This window comes from Solanum tuberosum, unplaced genomic scaffold (genome assembly GCF_000226075.1).
Source record: "Solanum tuberosum cultivar DM 1-3 516 R44 unplaced genomic scaffold, SolTub_3.0 scf00048, whole genome shotgun sequence".
Classification (NCBI taxonomy): Eukaryota; Viridiplantae; Streptophyta; class Magnoliopsida; order Solanales; family Solanaceae; genus Solanum; species Solanum tuberosum.
Genome location: NW_006238976.1, coordinates 488,638 through 505,340, shown reverse-complemented (window position 1 = coordinate 505,340; position 16,703 = coordinate 488,638). Strand labels below are relative to the sequence as shown.

At 32.9% G+C, this 16,703-nt stretch overlaps 2 protein-coding genes across 2 annotated transcripts in view; both read right to left on the bottom strand.

Annotated features, from left to right (window-relative positions):
* The window catches only part of LOC102599779 (nephrocystin-3-like), a 4,361-nt gene extending 2,785 nt beyond the window's left edge, over window positions 1-1,576 (bottom strand). Inside the window, exon 1 of the mRNA XM_006343750.2 lies at window positions 728-1,576. Coding sequence (XP_006343812.1) covers window positions 728-1,389 — 662 coding nt within the window. The 5' untranslated portion in view covers window positions 1,390-1,576. The remainder of the gene's footprint in view (window positions 1-727) is intronic.
* An 8,390-nt stretch (window positions 1,577-9,966) lies between these two features.
* Window positions 9,967-16,465, bottom strand: LOC102598794 (beta-amylase 1, chloroplastic-like). The gene is made up of 4 exons (XM_006343749.2): window positions 15,831-16,465; window positions 11,246-11,456; window positions 11,053-11,169; window positions 9,967-10,964 (listed from the first exon to the last, which is right to left on the bottom strand). The coding sequence occupies exons 1-4, from the start codon at window positions 16,337-16,339 to the stop codon at window positions 10,176-10,178; spliced, it is 1,626 nt and encodes a 541-aa protein (XP_006343811.1). The 5' UTR covers window positions 16,340-16,465; the 3' UTR covers window positions 9,967-10,175.
* Window positions 16,466-16,703: the final 238 nt, after the last annotated feature.

Below are 16,703 nucleotides of genomic sequence, written 5' to 3'. Positions count from 1 at the left end.
CCCTGCACCGCCTTATCCAACATATACCACTATCTGCATCTCAACGAATTCCAGTAAATAAAGTTATATTAAGTGTCAGTTTTACTTGTAAGAAAATTTTAAGGAAAAAGAACATGTTTAAAGCCAACTAATAGATTACATGTGAAAAGAAAAGTATAAGACATATGACCAACATTAAAGGCCTATAGCGACCGCTAAGTGAAGAAAGAATAGCAAAAGCAAGAACCTTTATTTCAGAAAGACAAGAGTTTGTAGAAAATCACATGACTATCCTCTATAAGTACAGCAAAAAGTTTTTTCTTAGAGAAAGAACATTATACTAGCATTGGACAAGTTGGATGAATTATTAACCTCAATCAGATGGATCTGCTAACTGGACTTCCTAAAGAACCAATTCCCTTCCCGGAAAAAAGCATATCTATCTAATTTCACACTGATAATCAGATATAGGAATTACACAAGTACGAATTTGCATTACATTCACTGCTGTTTTCAATTGATAATATTTCATCTGAATCCTAATAATGCTTCAAATGATAATAGCTTTCACAGTATAAACACAGCTGAAAACTAAAGAAGTGCAATATGCGTTACATATTAATTGATACAGTCTGTTAAGCATTATCAATTGGCCAGCTATAAGAATCCTTTATCTATGTTCAGGGTTCAGCTCTACAATTTCATATAAAAAAAGGAACAAAGAGACGTTATGATAACTGACAAATACCTGCAAGTCTCAGCTACTCTCGGATCTGTATCACCTAAAGCTTCCATCTGTATTTTCAAACCGTCCTTGTAACATTCAATCGACCGATCCAACTGTCCAAGCATGGAATGAGTATCACCAAGCTGCATATACCCAGAGAACGCCGCAAGCGCATGATCTGCACCTTTCGAAACTTCTGGCACCTTGATCGCCGTTTCCAGCACTGGAATCGCCTCTTCAAACCTCGCCAAACTACAATAAATAGCTGCCACAACGTGAAGACTCATAGCCAGATCCAAACTAGGCTCACCGTCAACCGCACATTTCTCAAACGACTTCGCAGCTCTCAACGCATAATCCAACGCCTTATTCGGTCCCTCACCGGAAGCAATCGTATCACGCGCTAACTTCAGCAGAAACGGTCCTAGATCGGGATTATCAAGAGACGACTCATCAATAACAACCTTCTCCGGCGGAGATTTCTTCTTACCTGAGCTCCGATCCGGTGATGGCTTAGCCCGTGAAGTTGACGGAGACGGTGAAGGAGGTCTCCTCGGCGCCGGAGAGTTGCTCTTCGGGATAACAGGCTCGGATCTATCCACCCGTCCATTAGTCTCCTCCGAAACTGAAATTCTCAACGGCGGAGCCTCCGGTGGCGTTTTGACGGAAACTATACCCGGCATTGTTAATTGATTAATGTTAAAGGATTTTCAGGTAGAATTGAAGTTTTTATATATATATAAATGGTGATTTTGGGAGTTATAAAAAAAGGGAATTAATTAAGGATAATTAAATTTTTGGAACGTATTTTTCAAGTGTTAGTTGAGAAACAGTTGAAGAAGAAGGTACACAGTGAAGGTGAAGGTAAGGTAAGAGTTCGGACTGCCATCTACTAAATGGGCCACCTATATTCTTGGGCTCAAGATAAAAGTGGGCCATCTAGAAAATGACATGGACCAATTATTCCATGACAAGTATTATGACCCGTACGGAGAGGATTATAAAGTGGGGAATCGAACCATCACGAACAAACCAATTGAGTTACTAAGATCCTCGATTTTTTTTCTGATCTGAAAAACTTCCTCTGTCTCATATTAACTGATCATCTTACTAAAAATAGTTGTCACATACTCCCTCCGTCCAACAATAGTTCTCCACTATACTAGAAATAGATGTCCAACAATACTTGTCAAATTTAGAAAATCAAGAGATAATTTAACGTTTGTATCTATTTTACCCTTGGTATTAAATATTATTTATCATCTAACGCATTTTTCAAAGTATTAAATTTAAAAAAAGTCGAAGGATAATATAGTAATATTACCCATATTATTTATTGTTTCTTAAATGATGTGTCAAGTCAATAGTGGACAACTATTGTTGGACAAGAGAAATATTAGTTGATCAGCTTATTAAATCAAGAAAACATTAATTAAAATTTTCCTATATTACCCTTATAATTAATTCTTTTTAAAATACATTTGTTTGCAATATTTTCAAGAAACTTTTTCAAGTGTGAATTAGTAATATTATCTTCTTATTTATGATTTTTTAATATGTGTGTAAAATAGAAAATGATCCACTAATATGCGATGGAAGGAGTTAGAGAAATTTATTGCAAGATCCTATTTTACCTCTTACATGATAAAGAGGTTAATAAAGAAATTAAAAAAGTGCTTAGAAACTATTTTATCTTATTTATTGTGATAGTTCTCTACTATATATATATAGTGCTACATCTTTACGGACTTTATTTGTAGGATTTTATTGAATGTATCATCGTAAAAAAGAATTATACTTTTTTATATTTAAAAATAATTTATTTTAAGTTGAATAATTTGGGATGTCCGCGGTAAAAGAATTTCTTTTCGTAAGAAGAGAGCAATCTCTGTCATGCGTTGGATTATTATTTGAAAATGTGATATGTGAAGGTTATGATGATGCATGATTAATTTGTCAAAAGTACACTTTTGGCCCCCATTTTTAATTTAGTTTTTTAGAAAACATGTAAATTTTTAGCTAAGCAATTTAAGATTATCTTTTTACGATTTCAAATTAAGCACTACACCAATTAACCATCATATAAGTTGTTTGTTAATCTTTTCTAATCGAACGGGAGGCTAACTAAATCAATCTTATGTAGATATATAGTGCTATTGAAACTGTTATGAACAAGTCAGGATCAATATAGATAAAACAATCTTATATTGAATTAAGAAATTATATTTAGGACCTGAGTTGATAAATACGATTTATGAGAGTAAACTAGACTTATGTAAAATGTTGAGTAAGGACCCATTCGGCAATAAATATATTTGGGAAAAACTTGAGAAATGGTTACAACTTGTAATTACTTGACAAATATATTTGTCAAATATCCAAGTTTCCACTAGAAAAAACTACTATTTGATCAAGTTCTAATATTTGGGTATTTTTTAAAAAAAAAATATTACCTCAAACTGTTATATTTTATTAAAAAAAACACTCATCATTTATTAATTACAACAAATATTTATCTACCAAATTACTCCATATTGTTATTTTGTTGTTATTGATTGCTATCAATTATGTTATAAGGTTGCTTTTTTAACGAAACATGTTTATTATAAAATGACAATACAAACTTAAAGGTATTTTAATAATTTTTAGAACTTATGGGTATATATCATATTTTTTGAAATAGTCAAATATTTCTCCTAAAATTTATGGCCAAAATGCATGGTGAAACTTCACCCAAAAATAATTTGCCAAGAACATCTAAAATTTTGGGGTTTACTAACTAAGAGTCTGATTCTTCTCATCCCCTTTCTTTACAAGAATTTGTAATTGAACTCTAGTCTTATTAATATAGTTGAGAAGCTGATAACGATTACATAGATTTGAGAGTTCAATACATAAAGCTTAAGGTTTTATATAAGAAATACATTTAAAAATTAATTAGCAACTTTGGCTCCTATAGGAGGGTTCCCTTTGCCTGGGGTATGTGAAAAATTTGGTCCACCTTCATCGTAGTCCACCGTCGCATCCACTGCTAAAAGCTTGCGCACATTCATTTGGCCAATCACCTAACCACAAAGACGGAAAAAATAATTGTAAGTTATATATATTGATCTGATAGATGATAATATGTATTTCATGAATTTAAATTAATTGAGTCGTCTCAAATAGAAAATCGAACATCAATTGAGGACAAAAAACTATTTGCATACGAATGATACATGCCAAATAGCTTGTCAAGTTTTTGAAGCGCAAGAATTGGAACAAATAACTCTAAATTTATTTTTTGGATGTTCCTTTATTTTGATTTTTGTATTGAGACTCGATTATATTTGAATTTGTTCTTATATTAAGGTAATTCATTTTCTAACATAGATAATTTTATATCCAGATCTCGAATTCTAGATCTTCAAATGAGTACTTATCATCTCACCATCTCTAAAATTCATGTATTTATTAAGCATTCACAAAGTACAAATAATCTATATAAAAAAAATAATCTACTTGAGAAAGTTACCTCTCTCTGTAGGCCTTGTGGCAAGGCCACATCTTGTATGCCATTGGTGCGACCTATAAAAAGAATACACAAAATCGATTTGAATTCTCGATTCTAAAATTAATTGAGATCGACTATATGAATTTTCTTTAAATTCATCTTAAGTCGATATTATATAAAATAAAAATAGGTTAATTTCTTGAATTAAAAATTTTTATAAAGTTAATTCACCTGGCCATGAGCAAATGAAGATGAGACAGATAACAAAAAGAAGAGTCTTCATATTACCACAAACTAAAAATACTTTAAAATTGTTGGCAAGATTTGTTTGAGAGTATTGAAATTGGTGAAAATCAGGTGTCTTATAAATACATTGTACTGTGGATGTCATTAATTACATAATTTTCTGATAAATTTGTAATTAAATAAATTTTTAATGAGATATGATTGTAATTGAATAAAGTTGAATTTGGTTTTTCTCCTATTCACACCTTCCTCGTGACATATGTCATATTTGAAATTTTAAGTCCTAGATTATATTAATGTTGACCAGTCTCTTAACTATAGTTACATAACAAATGAGGAAAAAAATTCACCAATTTTAATTAAAAAATCTCATTTTCCACTATTTTTGACTCCTCATTAATATCATCACTTTAAAGTTTAATTATACTTTTGATTTTTCTTTTTATGTATAATTGATTTAATTTTAATTTTATTTAAAACTGAATCAAATCAAATTATGAAGATCCCTTAATAAAATATACATGGAAGATCATGCCTTCTGAATTACTTTTATATATAACATTATATTTATTTATTTTCATTGAAATCTTGTAAACTACCTTTGACAAGAAAAACAAAAAATCGATTTTTTTTCTGACGCATAAAGCAGCTCAATACCAAATAAAATTAAGAAATTATGTTTGAGATTCAGGTTGATAAATATGATTTATGAGAGTAAATTAGACTTATGCAAAATACTGAGTAAGAATCCGTTTGGCTATAAATATATTTGGGAAAATTTTGAGAAATGGTGTTTGGTCATACAACTTGCTACTAGTTGGCAAATATATTTGTCAAATATCTTATGTTTTCAATTACTAGAAAAAATTAGTATTTTGGTCAAGTTCTAATATTTGGATATTTTAAAAATTTTAAAAATTACCCCAAACTTTTATATTTTATAAAAAAAAGCCATCATTTATTAATTCTAACAAAAATTCATCTACCAAATTTCTTCATATTGCTATTTTGTTATTTTATTATTGTTGTTGATTGCTATCAATTATGTTATAAGTTTTTTTTTTAACGAAACATGTTCATTATAAAATGATAATACAAACTTAAAGGTATTTTTAATAATTTTTAAAACATATGGGTATAAATTATATTTTCTGAAACAGTCAAATATTTCTCTCAAAATTCATGACCAAACGCATGGTGAAACTTTACCCAAAAATAATTTACCAAGAATATATAGAAATTTGTAACCAAACGCTAGTTAAAAGTCTGATTTTTTTCGTCCACTTTCTTTTACGAGGATTTATAATTGAACTCTAAACTTATTAATATAGTTTAGAAGTTGATAACGGTTACATAGATTTGAGAGTTCAATACATAAAGCTTAAGGTTTTATATATATAGAAAATACATTTAAAAATTAATTGGCATTTTTGATTCTTATAGGAGGGTATCCTCCGCCTGGGGTATGATTAAAATTTGGTCCAGCTTCATCATAGTCAACTGTCGCATCCATTGGTAAAAGCTTGCGCACATTCATTTGGTGAATCACCTAACAAAAAGACGGAGAAAATAATTTTAAGTTATCTATACCGATCTGATAGATGATAATATATATTTCTTCACTCTTAATAAGGAATGTTTTATTTTAAAATAAAAATTTATAACGTGAATTTAAATTAATCGAATCTCAAATATATATTGAACATAAAAAACTATTAGGATATGAATGGTACAAACCTAATAGCTTCTCAAGTTTTTGAAGCGCAAGAATTGAGATAAATAACTCTGAATGTATTTTTTGAATGTTTCTTTACTTTGATTTTTATATTGAGATTCGATTATATTTGAATTTGTCTGAAAATCTCATATTAAAGTAATTTATTTTCCAGCATAATAATTTTATACACAGATCTTGAATTCTAGATCTTCAGATGAATACTTATCATCCCATCATTTTTTGAAATTCATGTATTTATTGAGCATTCACAAAGTGCAAATAATTTTATACATATAAAAAAATTGATCTACTTCAGAAATTTACCTCTCTCTGTAGGTCTTCTGGCCTTGCCACATCTTGTATACCATTGGTGTGACCTACAGAAAGAGTACACAAAATCAATTTGAATTCTCCATTTCAAAGTTAATTGAAATCGACTATATGAATTCTCTTTAAATTCATCTTAAGCCGATATTATATAAAATAAAAATATGTTGATTTCTTTTTTTAAGAAAACAAGTTGTAAAGTTAATTCACCTGGCCATGAGCAAATGAAGATGAGACAGATAACGAAAAGAAAAGTCTTCATATTACCACACAGTTGCAATTTCTCAAACTTAAAATACTTTAGAATTGTTGGCAAGATTTGTTTGAATGACTTGAAATTGGCAAAATCATGTGTCTTATAAATACATTCTATTGTGAATGTCATTAATTACATAATTTCTTGATAAGTTTGTAATTTAATAAATTCCTAGTAATTGAATAAAGTTGAATTTGGCTTCTCTCCAATTCAAACATTTTCATATTTGAAAATTTAAGTCAAAGATTACATTAATTTTGACCAGCGTCTTAACTATAGTTACAAAACAAATTAGAAAAAAGATTCACTAATTATGATTTAAAAATCTATTTTTGACTCTTCATCAATATCATCACTTTAAATTTTAATTACACTTTCTGATTACTCCCCCGTCTCATTTTATGTGGCATTTTTTAAATTTCGAGATTCAAACAAGTCCATCTTTAACCATAAGTTTTTCATAGATCTTTTAAGCATTTTAAATTATTAATTATTGTGACTTATATTACTTTTTACGTAGTTTACAAATATATAAATGTCATTTCAAAAAAATTGAAGATCCCATGCGCAAATTCCTGATCAAACTTAAACTGGTTGACTCTCAAAAAATGAAAAGTACCGCATAAATCGAGACAGGAGGAGTATTTTTTTTTTTTATGTATAATTAAAGAGACGTTAATAGATTTCACAATGGGCGAACAATCCAATTGGTACATGTTTATAAGGGACATGCCCTTTTGATATATTAGATTGAAATGTCAAAACTATGATAATACATATATAAAACTCTAAATTGCAAATCACATACATAATAATACTAACTGATAAAGCACAATATATAGTAGATACATTTAGTTTGCCTCATAGCATACATGATATCTTTATTTAAATTTAAATAAACTTATATAGTATAGTACTATGATATTTAAAAATTAATTAGAATTATTGGCTCCTTTAGGAGGGTACCCTTTGCCAGGGGTATGTGCAGTATTTGCTCCACCTCCACCATTGTAGTCCACCATCACATCCACCTCTAAAATCTTGCGCATATTCATTTGGTTAATCACCTAACAACAAAGAAAGGGGTGGGTCGATGATTAAGTTATATACACTGACACTCTGACAGATGATAGCCAATAAAACTTACCATTAATCGAAAGGAAGAGCAAAACAAGGTAGATATCTATTTTCATTACTATAACAATATTATAATACAGGCTTATATATCATTAAAAGATGTGTTGGAACGATAAGTAGATTTTCATTCTTAATTAGAGATCAAGGGGTTCAATCCTTCAGGCCGAGAGTAGAATCATCTAAAGTAGAAAGCGTCTTAGAAAAAAATGATCTACTTGAGAAAGTACCTCTCTCTGCAGGCTATGCAGCCTTCCCACATCTTGTATGCCATTGCTACAACCTATAGAAAACCAAAAAACTTGAAATTAATTAACAAATATGAATTGATTATTTGAAAGTTAGAAAACCAAGTTGATTAAATCAAAACAGTAGTACTATATGACTATTATGTCCCGATTCTAAACGAGATTTGATTGTATGAATTCATTCTGACCGTTAAATTCATTTTAGGCAAACATTATACAAAATAATAATTGTAAATTATTCACCTGGCCATGAGCAAATGAAGATGAGACAGATAACAAAAAGAAGAGTCTTCATATTACCAAACTTGCAACTTCTCAAACTTAAAAAAAATACTTTAAATTATTGCTAATATTTGTTTGAGTTACTTGAAATTGATGAAAACCCAGCTGCTTAAATAGTTGCAATTTTTTTTTTGTATTAGTTCACAATTTTTACGTAAATTATTACTAGCTAGTTAGTGCGTCTGTCTTTGTACAAACTTCACTCGATGTCTTTTTTGAAATTATTCACAAATGCATTTCAATTCATTTGTCACCTTAATATAAAAGTCAACTATCCATGCATATATAAAAATGGCCTAACTTATTGTGTCAATTACTACGTACCATTATCATTTATATATGATAGCAATTTATTTTTTTAAATACAATTTAAGTTAATGGATAGTCTGAGGTAAAGTTTGTGTACGTACATCATATTTTCTTTAGATTTTACTTGTAAAATATAGAGTATGTAATTGTTGATTTAAGTTGACGTATGTTTCAAATTCATTCATTTTCCGAGTTAACTTAGTACACATGTAGATCACATTTTTTCACGCAAGATTTTTGCATAATTTGGAATTCTCACAAAATTGAGGGGGGATATTAGAAACATTTTCTCTATCTAGATAGAGATAAAGTCTGTGTATACTTTATCTTTCTCAGACCAGTTACCTAATGGACTTTTTCAACTAAAATTGCACATTTTTGGATAAAATTCCTTAATCATTAATCATTATTTACTTTAGTGTATCTAGTTTGGCATAAATAAATGTAGGCCACAATAATTAAGTTAGGCACGAATCCATGTTTTAGTACGAAATTGCTTTTCATTATCACCTAAAAGCATCTTCCCACTTTAGTTTTCCTTTTTTCTTGGATTTATTTACCAAATAATGATGCAATATTGGCTTTGTATTAATTATATACTTTCAACATTAACGAAAATACAGGGAAAACTTAGTCACTAAATTAGTATAAATAAAATAATTGATTGGGACTCGATAAATTAAATAAGTTGCAGTAGAATCATAATCTCAAATTCATAAAGTTTAAATTCTGAATCGTGTCTTTTTAATTAATTTTGTATTGGTATGTACTATTTATTATGGATGTTCTGTAGATCACCTCATTTTCCTTGTTTATAGTGGACTGACTGATTTATTCCTTTCACTCCACACTTTCACATGGACTCCTGTTGGAGATGAATGAATCTTCCAACTTTTGTAATTCAATTTGCATAATCATTCAAATCAGGACCATGTGTTGGTTTTCCATTTCACTATGCTTCAAACAAACCCATTAATGAAGGATTAAAAACACACCTAAAGTACATAACATAATCCTTCTTGTATTAGTTTATTAAATAAAAAATTACTTTCCCATTATTTCACTTAATTATATTGGTCAAAGACTATCCTTGTCACAAACCCCAGATATTAGAAGATTAGAATACTAAAAGGAGTTAATTGTCATACTGACCTGAATTATCTTGGCCAACATGAGTTTCACCACTGAACTGAAATAGAGAGGCTGGCCATCCACAATCTCAAAATAATAGGAAGGAAGGCACCGTTATGATACAAAGGAAATACTCATTTTCAACCTCATAGTGAACCATTTCAGTACAAGGACAAAAAATTTACGCGAAAAAGACCAAGCTTTTGCTTTGCAATTCACAATAACAGATCAGAAGATGCAACAGATATACACACCCTTGACTTGTTGTGGGTGAGAATACGCAACTACCATTAGGAAATGACTACAGGTTGAAGTTTTTCTTCCTACTATGCAAGAACCACTCCAGCAGTGGAGGATGCTGATAAAGACAAAAATGGCATATCACCATCCCCGAAGCCTAGGTTGGGTCGAAAAAATTTGGCATCTGACATTTGTCTCACAAAACGAGTAAAGCTAACCCAATTCCGATATTCAAACAAGTTCTTGTCCATCCTGACAAAATTGAATGAGAAGGTTGGAGTTCCTGGACCATTCCAGTTGAACCTAGACATCCGTAACACCTGTTCAAATGATCCGTCATCCAAGCTACTTGCACAGTTTTCACCTTGCAGAGGAATGTCACATAACCTAGCGGCAAGTGAAAGTTGTTTTACAAAACTTTCAGGACTACTGTCAGGATTCATCTGCTGCGCTTCTGCATCTTGCATCTCGAAACATGTACAACACATGGAAAAACCATATCTGCCAAACAGGCGAGCAATTGGCAGCAAACCATCTCGAATTGATGTATTGTAGTAGCCAGCCGTTAGCTCAGACGGGTGAGACTCTGTACGATAATGCCAGTGAATCCCAGCCACTTTCCCTGACAAATTAACTTCAAGACCACGGAATATAGACTCTGCTTCCCTACAAATCCTCTCACCGTGAAGCAGCAACATCCCTGAGTACCATGCAAGGAAGAACTCTCCATATGGTGAGTTCCAAGAACCATCACTTTTGAAAAACTCTGAGCCTTCAGGATTTTGCATTAAACTGCCCGCACCAATAGGTCCGCCATTGGCCCACTCACGCATTCCTATATCCCCAGCACAAGCATTTAAAGATGCAAGCATATACTGCCAGCTCAAAAGAAGACAATCACAATTTTGGTTGGAGGATGACATGAAAAATCAATTGAGATACATAAAATCATTTTATTCACACCTTATCATGGCATTGGAATTCGCCAAGTTCACGTGATCGCAAAGTCCGAGCTGTCTTCTGTGAAGGGAATGAAGGATATCTCAACTCACCAGCAGGGCCCATTCCAACTTGGATACCCTGCAACATAAATTTAAATTGCATAGGTATAACACCATTAAAAGTTAGTTGGTGAAGCATTAGGTGAGCATCATACAGTTATGACGCCACCAAAAAATGGTATGAAGGTGTCACGGAAGCTCCTCATAAATTCAGTATATGCTTGGATCGGAGATCGTCCGTGCAGAACGGGAAGAACATCACATCCTATGGATATATATTCCATATTCCGTCTTCCAAACCTGTCTGAATATGCTAAATCTGGATCTTTATCGATTTCTTCACGAACCCACTGAGGAAGAGGAATCCTAGTAGCAGCAAAAGGAGAAATTTTCAGATTGTGAATTATTAACTAGCAGCAATCATTCTAATGGAACAGCAGAGGGAGAGGCAGAGTAATGATGTAGTCTAGTGGGCATTGAAGGGGGGGGGGGGAGAACCCTTCTCGCCTTGGTAGCATTCTCCTTCTCTCTTGTGTTCAAATTCCAGAGAAAAATAAATACTAGGTGATTTCTTCCTCTCTACCTAAGCCTGGACATGTAGAGTTACCTGAAACCTGTGTTGGTGGGAGGTAGCAGGTACCCGGTGTAATACTTGAGCCACAAGCAAGCTGGCCCGTACACCACCGTAATGAAAAAAACGAATAACAATAAGGATAGATAACTACCCCAAAACATTGAAACTTAAATAACTGTAAAAAAAATTAAAAAAAGAAAAACTATAATTCCAATTTCCAGTCAAGGTTTACAAATACAGAGAGGGCATTCAGTAATACGGAATCTATTGTGGGACAGAGTTAGTCCAGTGACTCATCAGCTCACATAACGGCCATAAGAAGACAAATGCTCTTCTGCATAACTAAACACTTACTCTCTCCATAATCTTTTACCTACCACAAACATAGCCAGACTAGGACCAGCTGAAAACAATGCTAACTCTTGTTAGCAAAATAACAATCAATCTCATTTCTCTACTTGTGACAAAGAGGAACTACCACTGATGATGAAATTAACCTAGTCATTGCAACTTTTAGCATATATTTAATCAGTTCTAATATTTTCTGTTTTCCTTTTTTAAGATAATTCAAATTTTCCATTAAACAAAACATTCATATCTCCTTATAAAAAAAAAAAACATTCATATCTATATAATTTGTTGGTTATACATTCAACAGGGTATTCTCCCTTTACACCAAAAATACAAGAAATAAAATCATCTTATGTTTGCTATATCATTCTCGCTGTTTTGAAACAATCTTCTGTATCTTTCACTCCATAAGCACCTAAAGACAAAAATATTAAATATAACCCATTATACGAGAAATAATAGAGAATCCAATCTTTTCAAAAACAGAAAAGAATCAAGTACCCTTCTACTAAACCTCCAAATTGATTGGATGAAGAAAATGCCCTTATTCTAAAGCAGCAATTCACCAAAAAAAGATCAAAGCAAGAATTTCCACAAAAAGAGAGCAACTTTTGTTTAGCTTTGGTCATGCAAGGGTGCGACAGAGACATGACTTTGCTACACATTCCATAGGGAAGATCGTGATCTTTCTTCCATCATCACATCTCCACACACTACCTTTGTAGGGAGAAGGGGGAGAGAGTGACTTTGTGCGTTCAAAATAGCAAATATACATCCAAGTGGATCTTTTGGCATGTACACCCTCCACCCCAAAATAAGTGTCAGCTTAGCAAAAATCACATCCATTAAGTAATCAATAAATACAATGTTTAGTTTATAAACTACCCCTATTTAATAAATGTCTCTTAAAAATTGAACACTATTAAGAAGATGGAGTATAAGGGTATAGTTGGAAAAACATATTAATCGTCTTGAATCCCTAAGGTGACACTTATTTTGGGACAAATTGGTTTGCTAGGGTGACACTTATTTTGGGACGGAGGGAGTTCTTTCAACATTTGTATCTGCCTTTCTCATAAAGAGAACATAACTTCCTCCCGTGTGGAAGTCTGTGGCCTGCAACTGCTTTCTCATTGGCTCCATTAGGGTTCGTAGTCTCATCCTGAAAAGGTTTTTTTCTTTCTCCGGGTAAACATTATACATTTATACTATGGCACATTTGTACAGGGAATCCGTTGGTATTTGTTAAATTATGTTACCTCATTTAAGTGGAATAACAATTAATACTACACCTCAATCTCAAGCAAGTTCGGACCGACTATGAAAACAACAATAAGCTCATCCTAGACCAATATTATACGAAAACAACAACAAAAATAACAATAATATTTAATACCAAAAGTTCTCTAAATTTTAACAGCAGTTTAATTCAGATATGACTGAAGACTACTAGAAAGCATAAGACCTAAAGTAAATGTACTAATGCGACTAAATAATAATCCCAACTATTAGGTATCGCCTATATAAATCTTTTACTTTTACTATGTCCGGTTTTTTCGCTAGATATGAGTGGGTTCAAGAGATTATAGGTCTTTTGACATAACTTCCTTCCACTTGACTTTAGGTCTACCTCATCCCCTTTTTAACACCTTAATTAACTATAGCTTCACACCTCCAAACCGGTGCATGTGGAGGTGGAAGCTGGACATGACCAAACTGACCCTTCTCTCATTTAATTATCAATGTGATCATTTCTAATCTTGTATGACTATACATCAATCTTAGCATGTGTATCCCAGTGACACTCATCTCGTGGATATGTCAGATTTTAGCGGCCCAACATTCACTGTCATATAACATTGTTGGTTCATTTAAGGAGACAAGACACTTTTACTTATTTATTTATGTTTGCAACACGATCTGTCATTTACAAGCGTGACTCTTTCACTATGGATTAAGCATGTGGTACTCATTTTTGCTCATTGACGACCATGAGAACTTGACTTAGGAGCCTACTTGCTATGATCCCATGACGACCATTCAACCCAAAATTTATAAGGCAGCAAGTGAAGTAGCCCAAAAGCTTAACAAAATCCCTTAACTCCAAAAAATCAGGCTACATGTCGGGAAGTGTGCAAAGTTATCTAGTTGTTTCATATTGCTGTAACATAAGAAAAATCACGCACAAGTCCCATGTGAGAAAATTATATAACTCAACACCCTCCCGGCATGTAACCCGATTTTGGTGTACTTAAGTGAAACTTATGAATGTGATATTGAAGAATTTGAGCATGTAGCCTAAAATGAATTGAACTGTTTGATTTTCCCTTCAAGATTTTGAGAACTGGATAATGTTTACAAAGTAACCAAAAGGTGAAGATCAGATTATATCCTTAAAAGTTGCATAATTACAGAAATTGGGGATCTCTCAATATTGATGAGTTACAAGATCTTACAATAATATATGAATTAATACTTCATGCTATCAACTTCCTAAACGTCACAGCCAAAGGGGGTAGAAGATGAATTATGGCGCAAGTTAGATGGGGAACACTAGATGCATAATACTAAATCAACCGGATACCAATAATCGTTACCTTCTCAAAAAAAAATCCGGATACCAATTATATACCAAAAAGAGAAACTTGTTCAAATAATTATCCACATGGATGAGGCTGTCAAACTTTCTTGTTCATCCATTTCTCCATGCAAATTGTGCCACTTCCTTTTATTCCTTTTGATGAAGCCAATCAATTTCGAAACATGAAAATCAATATGTGTCTTTTCTCACCAATCAAATTGATTCAAGTACCTAACAAGCTACTCTCTTCATTCCAAATCATGTGTCCTTTCTTGTTTAGTTTGGCTGATATTTTGTCCACTCTCATAAAGGTGTCTTTGCCCTACATATTTTTTAAAAGTTTCTACTCCTGAAAGAAAACTAACCATCAAACCCACTTCTATATAAAAAAAGATCCACGGTTTTAACTTGTTTGTGGAAAATTGAAGTGCAGGTATAGGATCATAGAATTAGTTATTATGATAAACCTCAATGTCTATACAAGTTATGTTGTTCAAAACCATAAAATGTTTTTCTAAGATCTTATTTGAAACTCTGTAGAGCATTATCTTTTAATAAGTAATAGTATGAACTTTCTTTTGGAATTAATAATTTAATACATAACAGTATGAAACTTGACAGAATACACAGAAGTCATCTTCAATTCCAGGGAACCTGACAGTACAAAACTAAGCATTCTAAACATGTACCCCAATAACTAATATGCCAACTAGTTTGATTTTAAGGAGAATCATTCAGTTGAATCTAGTTCAAGACAGTCCAAGAAGCTTCTCTTACTCCATTCCAATATGCAACCCATAAGCTTCACTTACTGGCTTAAACACCCTCCAGCAATCCCTAATGTTTGCTAGAACACACACACACACAAAAAGCTACACAATTATGAGTCAAATGGCAACTGTCAAGCTTACTGGAACACCAAAAGAGACGCATAGAAAATGTGACTTCCACCATATTACGGGTAAATTTTTATTCAAAAGATTCAACTAATAAATGTCAAACGCGAAGAAACTTAAATTCATGTCATAGTCAATCATGTGAACTACTAGCAGCAGCTGGACATTCTACTCTTCATGTTAATTTGTTTTGTGATTTGAGAGTTATATTCGTTTTCAAGGAATAAAACAAAACGTGTTTGGACGAGAAATAAAGGAAATGTTAACCACAAACAAACAACACTTTGTTTTTGGTATCCAAACAAGAGCAAAAGAAGAGATTCAGAACGTGTACGAACCAGAAAGGATCATCAGGCCCTGTACCGCATTGATGAAATGCCATTTCAGCTCGAACTTTCAATCCACAATGTTTAGCCAACACCACAATCTCCAAATACCCTTCCCAATTATAAACCCTAGGCAATTCACTCTCCACCAGTCCCCACCATACCTCCATCACAACTCCTTCAACACCAGCGGCCGCCAAAGCACGAAACGACTGCACCATCGCCTTCTTCCTCTTCATAGTCCCTACCGGGAAATTAAGAGCATCAAGCGGAAGAGTGACGAACACCAGCGAACCGCGCCGTCGATGGTCAGTAGAAACTCCATGCTGAATCTCGTACTGGAGATCGCCGTCGGATTCATTTGATGAAGGCACAGAGGACCGACAAGACAACGTGAATTGCCGAGATTGAAGCCGAGTTTGGATCGGCGGGAATCGAAGTGAACGAGCTGGAGTTGAGTCAGTACGAGTACAGCAGATAGATGCCGAGAAAGATGGAGTCGATGGCGAAGCGATTGCCATTGTTGAAAAGCGCACGAAGATTCTTTAGGGGTTGAAAATGGTGTATTTACAGAAAAGGTAAAAAATTAACCGCTTTGTAAACTAGATTGAGAAGAAACCAAAGCGGGCTGAATAGAATTGATTAAAGTAAAAATCTAGAAAATTTTATATTTATAGTACTGTATAACATTTTTTGTAAGGGAAAAAATATATATAAAGTACTTTACATAATATTTCGTTCTAAAAATTAATGGATCTAATTTAGGGCTGGCAAGGGGATTGGGGGACGGGATGAAGGGGGACGGGACGGGACGGGACGGGGGACGGCGCTGGCGGGATTTGGCTGGATCAGGATTGGGGGAGAAAAATACGTCCCATCCCGTCC

Coding starts and splice junctions, on each gene's coding strand:
- LOC102598794 (XM_006343749.2), bottom strand. CDS start 16,339: ATGGCAATCGCTTCGCCATCGACTCCATCTTTCTCGGCATCTATCTGC. Junction 11,457..15,830: donor GGGCCTGATGATCCTTTCTG/GTTCGTACACGT, acceptor TGCTGCTACTAG/GATTCCTCTTCCTCAGTGGG. Junction 10,965..11,052: donor AATTCCAATGCCATGATAAG/GTGTGAATAAAA, acceptor TTGAGCTGGCAG/TATATGCTTGCATCTTTAAA.